This window comes from Hakea prostrata, chromosome 5 (assembly GCF_041222555.1).
Source record: "Hakea prostrata isolate BN-2017 chromosome 5, UWA_Hpros_2, whole genome shotgun sequence".
In the NCBI taxonomy this organism is placed as follows: domain Eukaryota; kingdom Viridiplantae; phylum Streptophyta; class Magnoliopsida; order Proteales; family Proteaceae; genus Hakea; species Hakea prostrata.
The window spans coordinates 2,826,867-2,838,128 of record NC_142604.1 but is presented as its reverse complement, the minus strand read 5'-3'; the positions used below and the strand labels follow the sequence as shown (position 1 = coordinate 2,838,128).

The window sequence follows — 11,262 nt, the reverse complement described above, 5'->3', positions numbered from 1 at the left end:
TCTATTCGAATAGAAAGGAAAAGCGGAATTTGTTAATTCATTCATTGAGTCCAGAACGGAACAGCACGTTGTAGGTCCAAATCGATATGGTTGGTTTCCAGGGATTCTTCCTCCTCCCAAGTCCTAATGAAGATTTGTCAATTGGCTTTGAATCAATTAATTGCGTTCTTAAAGTGTGGATGGAAGGGAAAAGAATCATACATTTCCTTCATTCATACCTGTTGTTGGTGATACAATAAAAAATGAATCCTCTTTCTTTCTCGTACTACTCACTTGGCCTTTGAGATTAATCAGCTAAATCAACGTCAGATCTGAACGAATCGGAGAAAAGATTTAAGTTGTAACTCAATATGATTATTTGGTCAAGTAACAGCCTGTTGGTTGCGATCCTTCTTTCCATCTTCCTTCGTCCTTCCTACGGGAATAAAATAAGGAAAATTTCCCACGTGTGAATTGAGACACAAGGAACAAAAGGTAAAGTGAGCTTTTGCTTTACTTTTCTGAAAAAGAAAAAAAAAATTTGTATCAAACCCACAGGCCACAGTGGTAACAGTTACACAGTGTGTGTACTTTCTAAACCCTAAACGCGTTTAGTTTACACAGTTACTCCCAAGGGTTAAGGGTTATGCGATCGATTTAAACTAAACGCGTATGATTTACAAAAGAAAATAGGGAACAGTAATAGTAATAAAACAGAAATTTACCAACAAAATAACAATAAAGAAACCGAAAAATGTTTTCTTAAGGCGTTAATACACTTTAACCACGCCAGTTGTATCACTATCGTACGTCAATATTATGAAGATCATAGAATCCAATGTGCGTTTAGTTTAATATATCAGCTTATTAATTAATTCATGTAATTATATCTTTTGCAGGTACGTTTTTGAACTTTAACGTGGTGTCCGGTTCGGCTCTATTATACAATAATGAGTCAATAAATAATAAGGGGTTTGTTGAGTCAAAAAAGGAGAGTTGGCCATCTGTTGTGTTGTGGTTGGTGCCTGGTAGTCTGGTACTTGGTAGGGGGTCTTACTTACTCTGCCGTCTGGGTCGTGCATAGTGCATACTGCTTCGGAGGACGAGGACGACGGTGACAGAACTTGCTACTTCCAGTTCCAGGTCTCTAAATTTAATTAATATATAATATATCGGATATAAAATAAAACATAGCCGTCTGCCTTTCTTTTATTCTTTTCTTCCCTTCTTTACTTAACTATATAATATTATTAGTGGATAAGGTTCTATTTTTTTTTTGTTTTCTTTACTAGGTAGAAGGGTAAGGTCCTTCAATACGTTTTGCTTCCGTGCTGTGCAATTGAGCTCTCTATGGATGAATTCTGATGGTTGAGATTGAACCACCTTTTTTTTTTTTTTGTTTTTTTTTTCTTTGGGTTTCAGTGGTATAATTAAAAAAGAAAAATCAAAACGAGTGGTCAAGATTCAATTCCAACCACTAGAATTCATCCAAACTGTAGGTAACACTAAAGCAAAATCATCCTTCAATACTGTTGCAACGGAATCCAATCTCTATGGCTTCATATTTGATCTAGCAACAGTCTTTCATTCATGTTGTCACAGACAATGTCATGTTTTCATGTATGAAAGAGTACAATTAGATGAGAGAGAGTCCAACCTGAACCTTAAGAAACCCCTAAAAACAGTATAGAGAATGAGAAGGAGGAAATAGGAGAAAAATACTAATGGGTTTTACAACCAAGAGCCCTTCTTGATTAATCGTTAGTCATTCCCAATTTGCAAAAGAATTTCACAGTAGAATTTCAAATTGCCTTGGATGAAATGGATGCATACAATTGTAGCTAGGAATATTAAAAATACAAACAACACCAACGAGCATAGCTTTATGAATTAATAGTAATATTAGAATATGTTTTATTTCTAAAATTGATCATACTAACTACAAACTTGACATACATGCAATTGATCGATCACTTGGTTGAAGTAAGGTCGATCTTTGACTTCACAACTAATCCAAAGGTCAATGCTAAATTAATCTAAAGCACCACACACAATGTACAAGAAAAATACTTTATTAGCTTTCTTCGTCACTCAATCGCATTGCAAATAATAATCCTAATGTATAAGCCAATAATAAAAAATACAAAGCACGTATGTCTCAATTTTCAAGCAAATTTTCTAATACATACACCTCTAATTTTATAATAAACAATGAGGTTCGTATTGGAAGTTTCTCTTATACCATTTAATAGTTATTCAAACCGATATGAATCATATCCCTCTATGCATGCACTGACCTCTTAACAACCAAGAACTCTTAATGAGAAATTTTAGTGATTATTCTATGCTTAAGTAGACCAATTTTAGTGATTACATTTTCATGAAAAAAATAAAGTCTATATTTGTTAAATGAGAAATTTAAATTAGTTTCATATCAAAACAAATTGAGGTTTGACTTTTAAATTTCAGAAATTCATGGGGATGTCCAATCAATAAAAACTGAAACATTAATTTTGAGATTAAAAATTATAACGTCTTGTAAGCATAACACGTGGCAGAAGTTTGGTATAAATAGAAGAATGCGAAAAAAGAGAATTGAATAATAAGACAAAAGAAGAAGAAGAAAAAAATGAATATCCCATAATATTATTATCATCGTGATTTTATGAAGGAAATTGTCGATTTTAGTCACAAGATGTACCTCTCCTTCAACTAACAGTACCACCACCTGTGGCTGTGTATTTGTAGTTCGTGAACAACATCCACGTCTTCTACTAAAAGAAAAAGGAAAAAGAAAAAAAAAATCTCATCACAGTGATGGACTCCCTCTCCCTGTAACGTCAATAGTTTTTAGGTAGAAAGTATATATGTAACATCAAATGGAGGATAAATGACATCAATGGGAGACCCCAACAAGCTAAGTCCTAAAATAAAACCAAGAAAATAGACATCTATGATCTATCTCTACCCAAATTCCAAAACAAGAAAACGAAACAGATTTCAGCAATGCTCGCAAGCTGGCAATTAGCAGCAAGCAACAGCCGCGGAGGGGGGAAAAGTGGAAAACGATGACTCGACTCTCGAGCAAGGCATAGAATAGGCATCCATCATCAGATCAGACCCAACATTTCGGTTTATTATTCTTAAATTCTGAAAACAAGGAACCATAGAATAAGTAATAACATTACCAACTGGGAATGCATGCATGCATGTTAATGTTAGTTATTTAATTAGATGATTACATCATACATGTGATTGATGATCTGATCTGCACCATTTGCGCCGTAAATCTTTCTTCCCACACCAAGGAGTCCACGGATGGACCCAGACCCTACCGCCAGCCACAACCCACCGGATCACCTAATATTGCTGCTGCCTACTACTACTACTACTACCGTGTGGACTCTGGACTCTGGACTCTGGACTCAAGCTGTTTCCACTCTCCGCCACCGCTCCACCAGGTAGGCCCAACCCGGTAACCGTTTCTAACACCCTTTCCCTTTCCCTTTCCCTTTCCCCTTGCTCTTGTGAGCTAGATTCCAGCTCATTCCCATTGTTAGTTGCAAAAAATTCTTCTCAATCATCTTAATACGCTGTCCTACACAAACCTGCTCCAACGAGTAGGTCGAGTTACGCCTCCAACGAACAAGTTAGTGAGAGATCAATTGGAATAAGATAAGCCCAAAGCCAAGGAATGAAATCTCACCTTCTACCTTCCTCGGCCCTTCATCTCCTTTATCTAGATTTTTACCTGTATGATGATAATAGAGTCCCGCTCACGCTCCTATTGAAGAGTTTAATCCGGACTCCAGCAAATGGAGCTCCGAGTTGAGATTTTTATCTTAACGGATTTGAGAAGTTAATTGCGGGTGAAACACCGTTCGTTTTGGAATTTTAATTTTTATTCACATCACGGTCAAACCGTTCATTACTTGAACCCGTCCAGCTCATTGGATTGAACTATGGTTAGTTCGGTTAGATAATCCATCATTAACACTCATATAGCATCGGATGATTAAATTCCCAAAAATCCTCTTAACTCTTATAAATCATGTATGTATAAAGAAAAAGAATAACGACTTGGATATAGGTTGGTTAGTTGGTTTGAAATCCATCGAGATTTGAGGTAGATTAAACAGTACTCGGAGGAAATATTGACTTTTCAAACCATGTGGGCTGAAATATTTCTTCTCCTTTTATATAATTTGCCAACTAATACTTGTTCTCCATGTGCATAATTTGCCAACTTTCCTTATGTCCACAAAAGATGCTTGCCTCGTCAATTGTTTTCTTTTGAATTTTTTAAATATTAATTTTATTATGCCCAGCCGGTTTTTATTGTTAGACTTTATTTTATTCTCAATCATTTTTCCCATCTTGTACGATCTTTGTACAATCTTTTAGAGTTAGTACTTTAATAGATCTTATTCATTTTTTATATAAAATAATTTTTTTATTAATATAAATAATGTACAAAAAAATTATAAAGATTACAAACATTGGTATCATTTTTCATTAGCATTTTCCTACACAAAGTCGCCGAGAGCATTAGGAAAATTGTTACAGTCTAATTCTGTTCCCTCCAGATAATGCAAAAAAGTTGCTAGAAAATCAGCGTGGGGATTCCTGAACCACATGAGCAAACCTACCGAAATCTAAAAGAAAATTCCCAAATATCCTCAACAAACTCCGCTCTTATTCATTTCTAAAGACTACTTCAACTTGCTTAAACGTCTGTAATTCTTACCTTATATGTTTGACTGATTTAGAATCAATTTTATATACATAAAAAATTTCATGCAAAAACACGTTTACCAAATATATGCATTGCTTGGATTAAAAGGAAGGAGATGGATAGGGTTCCATCATGGTGCATTTAGGGTCTCTAAATGATGATTGTTTATTGTAATTCATAACCTAAAAAAGTTATGGATTGAAATTTGGAGTTACAAAGTCGCTTCTCTATTTAAACGATGCCCAACAGTAGCAACTTTTAGGCATTGCTTCATATGTCAACCCCAATTGGTTCCCATTCCTTGTGATTTGCCATATTATTATTTCCGGCTACGTTCTAATTTTATGCTACTTGTCGAAACGTTTTTGAGGATATCTTTACAGCTGGGGTACTCTCTTAATTTCAAGTTTCCATTGTTGTTTTTAAGCAAGAATAAGCTAAATTCTGCGACTGTGAGAGAGATGAGTGGAGTTCTAGTCTTCGTGTGGTGTAGACACAGCTGCCACACTTATTCATAAATATTAAAATAAAGTTCATCGATAATAATATATGATAGAGTAGTTGTTGCGAGCATCAAAAGATGTAAACTCCCCCATCCCCGGCCAAATATCCGGCCATTGTATTTTAAAAAAGAAATTGAAAACTAGTTTTATTTTGGTAGTTTATTGTTAACATTTAAAATTTTAGCACCAATCATGTTCGAGTTCAGTGCCCTCCTTAATTCAATCGACCAATAATATATGATATACTTTTTATTCACATGAAGGCCTACCAGAGAGAAAAAAACAGATCTACCTGAGATGCTTTTCAGAGTCTTCTTAAGACTTTAGTTTTACGTCTTTTTATTTTTATTTTTATTTATTCTACTTAATTTATTATTTATAATAATAATTAAACCACAGAGCGCAGGAGAAAAGCAGCTTCTGTGTGTCTTCTTATCCTTGTAACTGGCCTGGCCGCTCGTTTCATCAAAAAGTTTCATTTTCTATCTACTATTCCAAGACTTGCAAAGATTTACACGTCGTATATTTTTTTTATTATTATATATTTTTTTGAAATGAGGTTCTCACAGCAACTCATGCTGCGATTTACTTTTCCAGGAACTTTAACTCCACACCCTGAAATAACTCTTCACCCACCACCATTATGGTTGGCTGGGAAACTCCCCTAGGGAAGTTGAGTTTTTACCGCTTTAACACCTGCGCCACTGGATATATTGAAATCCTCACAGCAACTCATGCTGCGGAAGAAAACTGGAAACCCGAAATAACCCTTCACCCCCCGCCATTATGGTTGGCTGGAAACTTCGGCCGCATCTCGCCAGGATTATTGAAATTGAAAAAAGAAGAAAATTGGAAACGTATCATATTTGATTTTGAATACAAGTTAAGGAGTCTAATTGCTGTTTGAATTAGAAGATAGGAATCGATAATATGACGCATTTCCTACTTCAGAAGAAAAAATAATAATAAAACTTTCTGCTCTTTCCAATTTACGAGTCAAAAGACTAATCCAAAAGTGAGATACTTTCATGTCGAGCAAATTATTTTGCCTGCCACTTGAATGAGGCAACATGAAACAAAGAATATTGCTTACAAAAATAAAAAAAAAAAAAAATGAAACAAAGAATATTTATCATGTATGCGCGCACAGGAGAACGCATGAATGAACTCGACCTCCTAAGCATACAAAATGACCTAAAATATATGTTCTAATTCCCATACGGATAACCCAGAATCAAGAATTCCAACACAATTCACGCATCTTCCTTCTCATTGTTGCCAGTTCCATGTGTTGAATTCAACTTCTTTCAATCCTGGGTAAACCACTGCCCATAGGGGATTTACTTCTTTCCATTGTACCTCTGTCAAAATTAGGACATAAATTAGATGACAAATATGGAACTGTATTCAATGTACAACAGCAACGCCCATTTTAGATACTGGAGACTCACCTGTTTGCCAATGCTAAACGGAATATATTTATATCTCATCATGTGTTGGATTCGTTGCCCCATCGTGTGGACAAATATAATCACCCAAAATAACACCAAAGTCGGCCAATAGACGTCGACATCAAGCATCGAGAAGAAAGTCATCCCAAAGGCTATAAAGAAAGCTTTTGCCATAGAATACCTATGAACCATAAGAGAGAAGGTTAATCTCAAGTCTGTGCTGTACCATTCATCACTAGAAGACACATGTATGCCAATAGACATTAGGTGAAAAATTAGATGCCTTGCCATCATCAATATTCAAAAGAAGCAATGTGCATTTCCCATTTGAAAGCATACATAATATTAATAGGCCTACTCCTCGCACTAATCCCAACTAAATGGGATTGCCAACATGGATTCTTGCTTTTCAATCAATTTTATGGTTATGTGAAAGCATACATGAGATTAGGCCTACACTGTCCATGTCTTTCCTCATACCTTCCTGCAGCTTATTTTAAGCCTGCCTCTAGCTCTTTTAGATCTTTCCATTTGAATTGAATCAGAACTCCAAACTGAGGCATCCAAGGGAATTTCATTAAACATGGCCATACAACCTCATGAGAGTTTCTCTTAGTATATCACGAAGCAATGCTACCTCCAAATCCAGCTCTAATACAGCAGGGTTGGGTTATGCATGTCTTTCCTCACTGCCTTCCCAAGGTCATTTTTGGCCTGCCCAAAGATTTTAGACCTTTCTGTATACGAGTTACCAACTCGGGTGTAATTCACAAACCTTCAACTTACTAGTTCAACGATGGAAGAGGGAGCACAGTAGCAGAACTTAATTTGCACCATATATATACATGCATATAAAAAAGCCAAGTCACATTTTGATAAATTACAGGAAAAGGTACACTTTTCCAACCCCTTTTGTGTACCCGGTTTATTCCATTAAATAGATGTTCTCTCCAATGGGATTTGCCAAACACATTTGACATGGAACTTCTTGATGCAACCATAAGAATGCTGTATGATACCGAAGATAGATGACCTAGTCCTCATAGTGATGTAGTTGGGCTGTCTAAAACCAGCCATGGGTGTAATGATTCTTCTATATACCAGCAGTAAAACGTGGGAGTAGCTAAGCATTATCGATTTTTTACTTTGTAGCCTTATTTGAAGTTGTAATCCTAATCAGGACTTGACACTGGATCCTAGTTTAAGTTCAAGCCCTAGTTCTAGTTTTGGTCTTAATTTGAGTTAGCTATAAATATAATAACTCTAATTGCTCAATTGAGCTCACGATATGTTGAATAAGATTATTTTTTGAGCATTGCTGAATCCTTGAAACAGCCATTCTAATATCCCCCTTCCCCTGTCATCAAATTTGTTAAACAGCCCCCAATACCATCTATTTGATCTCTTCAGTCTCCTTTAAATTGCTGGATATTCTCTACAAGTTCAAAAACTTCTTTAACCATTCCAACTTCCATTTAAGATGAGTATCTTCAGCAAACAATAAGCAGAATTACCACTCCCCCAATCCCTCTAAATCATAAGCCCTACTTTTCCCCCAGCTCTGAAATTCATCACAACCTAAAAATCTGCACAGACCTATGCAGCTATCAGAAATACACCATAATTGGATACAATCACCCTCGTAATCCTAGGAGTACTTGATTCAAACCCCCATCCAAGACTCTCATCCTAAACCCTGAAATCTACCATTATTCTCTTTCCAAATCCGGGAAACCAAACCCTAATTGCCTCTCTTAAGCTTCAGCAATCTTCACGATGAAAACATCATCAGACCCTCATTGTTATATTCCCCTACAATCACTAGGTATAATTCAATTATTAGGCTCTAGGGCCAACAAAACCCTAACTCTGGTTTTGACCTAGCCGAATTTAATTATTCATAGCAGATCCTGGAGTTGGCTTGTAGTTGGTCCCCTACCTATGTTACATACACCAAGAGAAATCATAAAACACTAGCAGAAGAATTAAAAACAATCTTCCAAACTGAAAATCCATATCTCAACTCTCCAATAAGTGAAGCAGGGAGATAATAAAGATCAAGAGAGTTCTATATGCGATCACGGTAAAACAGATTGGAACACCAGAACAGCTTAATAAATATTAGAACCACATGGGAAATATAAGAGTAAACATGAAAACAATTTTTTATACTAAAAATCCACATCTCAATTCCCAATCAAGTGAAGCAAGTAGATAAAGATCAAGAAAGCTCTATATACAATAATATCATATGATATAAAAAGATTGTAATCACTAGAACAGCTTAATAAATATTAGAAACGACTATCAAACTGAAAAGAGTCCGAAGAAGTATCTTCATTTACCAGAACTTAAACTCAGGAAGTCGGCGAATAAATGGCTTGAATTCATCTGAAGCTTTTGTTGGCAATGAAGCCCCATCCGAAGCCCCCAGCTTCCCTTTTTGAACAAACTTTGGCGACAGAAACCCAATCAAGAGAATCAAAAAATACATCCCCAGACAGTAGGATACTACGTAAAACCCTTCAACATGGTAAACACGCAAAGCATAAATGGCAGCGACACAGAGAGTTCCCAGCCACCTTTTGACTGGATGAGGAGTAGATCTATCCAAATAGTACTGAAAAGCCCTCGAGAAGTCACTTCTCCATTTGGCTATCGATGCCGTGGCAGAGGCAGCACCGCCCCGAATTCCCTCCATGAAAATCAGGCGTTACCCGCCTCGACCTAACAGAAGAAGACTGGAAAATTGAATCAGAAATTTTTTTAAAAAAAATCGGTTTAAATGGTTCAGCCAAAAAGATTTTACTCAGGGAAATCTAAAAATGATTCACCGAAAACAATAACAATATGAACCACAGCCATTGATCGTAAGTTCATCAGAGTCAAGCAGTTGGGAAAGAATCATCACTTCCAACCATTGAACTTAAGTTCAAAGAGCAGATTTATCCAACGATATCAAAGTAGCATGAAAGAGCTCAAAGTATTTTTTACGTGCTCCTCGTAAAGCAATACCAAATCTTGAGTGGCAGATCTTGGGTTAACGCAAATACCCGAAGGACCCTAGAAAAACTCCAAGAAAATGCAGGTAACAATATCGAATTCAACTAAACTAGCTAACCCTAACAGCTCCTGTTCCAAAGAGAATCAATAAGTTAAAATGCCATACCAAGAGGGAAGAAGAGAGAGCAAGAATAACAGAGAGACGTGAGAGAGAGAGACTGAGTGTACGTTTTTTTTTTCTTTTCTGATCAACGAGTGTACGCATGAAGAACACGAAAAATAATAATTATCATAATTTACAATGAATTATTTCATAGTTTTATATAAAAACAGAGTTCTTCGTAGTGTTCTTGAAGACGTTTCCTATATAATTATAAGAATATTGTGATTATAGTGCTAGGACTCTAATATTTTAGATTACATCAAATATTGACTAGGAATTTGTACAATCAGCATCAAACACTTTTTTGGATTGTCTAGTGTCATATCAATTATATAGTTCTACTTATATATAATAACTGGTGTTTGATCACCTGTATAACTTCTAACAGTGAAACTTTTTGAAAGTAATTCTAATCACATATATTTGAGATGAAGGGGTGGTAATTTTTTAAATGTATTCCTAATAATAACCCAAATACAAAAAAAATATCCAAAATTTTCAAACAACACATTCAATTCCAAGAACAATTTTGCTATCCAGAGAAAGAACGAAATTTTTTTTGGCGTACAGAAATGGGACTCGATGGATAAGGAACTGAGTTCGCTTTGAGAATACCTATTGCTACAAAATGAAGCTGAGTTCAGACTCTCAATTGCTGCATAGAAAAAGTATAACGGAGAGACCCCGCTACTTACCAAAGATCTTTCTTGAGTTCATCTCCGTTTCTTGAAATTTGCCTACTTTTTTTTTCTTCTGTTAACTTGTAGAACGTTTCTTGAAATTGGATTATTCTGAAGAATAAACCTTTTTCCTTCTTCTTCTTTTTTTTTTTTTTTCTCCGTTTTTTTTCTTTTTTAAATAAACTGCAAGTGGGTTTGAACCCTCGAACCAGAAGGAAATCTAACAAGTAATCAGGCGGAGATCTAGGAAATTTTATTTGAAAGCAGCTGCCTTGCCGACGGCTTAGATTTAGCCTAGTCATCAATATTTGAATGGGCGGTTGGGATTTATGTGTACGTATTAGTTTTTTATTTTTTTACATTTTAAAGAATTAAATTTACCCTCCCTCTCGTTTTCTTCTCACACCATTATCAATTTATCACAAAGCCGTGATCTGGGAAGCATGGAAATGGCGGTGCTTGATTACTTTTCAAGCTACTCGAAGATAAGCTTTGTCACTCTTTTTCTTCTTAGTTGAAACAGGGGGAAAAAAGCAGTGAAAGAAACACCTATCCTTTCTTTACTTGTTCAAGTTTTGGTCGGCTAGGTTTTTAATGGGAGAAAGCGAAACAGAAGTCAGAAGGGTTCTTCGCGACCAACAAGACTAAGTGGAGAAAAAGATGCTGAAGATTTTCAAGAAAATCATGTTTTTTCTGAAGAGATGGGCTTTCGATCTGGACGTCTCCTCTGCTTGATCCTCATCCCTCT

The 11,262-nt window shown here is 35.9% G+C and overlaps 1 protein-coding gene across 1 annotated transcript; it reads right to left on the bottom strand.

Moving 5' to 3' along the window:
• Positions 1-6,400: 6,400 nt before the first annotated feature.
• Positions 6,401-9,369, bottom strand: LOC149014404 (protein RER1B-like). Its single transcript, XM_089156945.1, has 3 exons — positions 9,014-9,369; positions 6,669-6,849; positions 6,401-6,578 (listed from the first exon to the last, which is right to left on the bottom strand). The coding sequence occupies exons 1-3, from the start codon at positions 9,367-9,369 to the stop codon at positions 6,558-6,560; spliced, it is 558 nt and encodes a 185-aa protein (XP_089013071.1). The 3' UTR covers positions 6,401-6,557.
• Between the last annotated feature and the right edge of the window lie 1,893 nt (positions 9,370-11,262).

What these genes read in the sequence shown, in the direction of transcription:
- LOC149014404 (XM_089156945.1), bottom strand. Translation starts at nt 9,369, where the DNA reads ATGGAGGGAATTCGGGGCGGTGCTGCCTCTGCCACGGCATCGATAGCC. An exon ending in CTTCCTGAGTTTAAGTTCTG is followed by an intron (nt 6,850 to 9,013) that starts GTAAATGAAGAT and finishes TATGGTTCATAG; the next exon opens with GTATTCTATGGCAAAAGCTT. An exon ending in CGTTTAGCATTGGCAAACAG is followed by an intron (nt 6,579 to 6,668) that starts GTGAGTCTCCAG and finishes TAATTTTGACAG; the next exon opens with AGGTACAATGGAAAGAAGTA.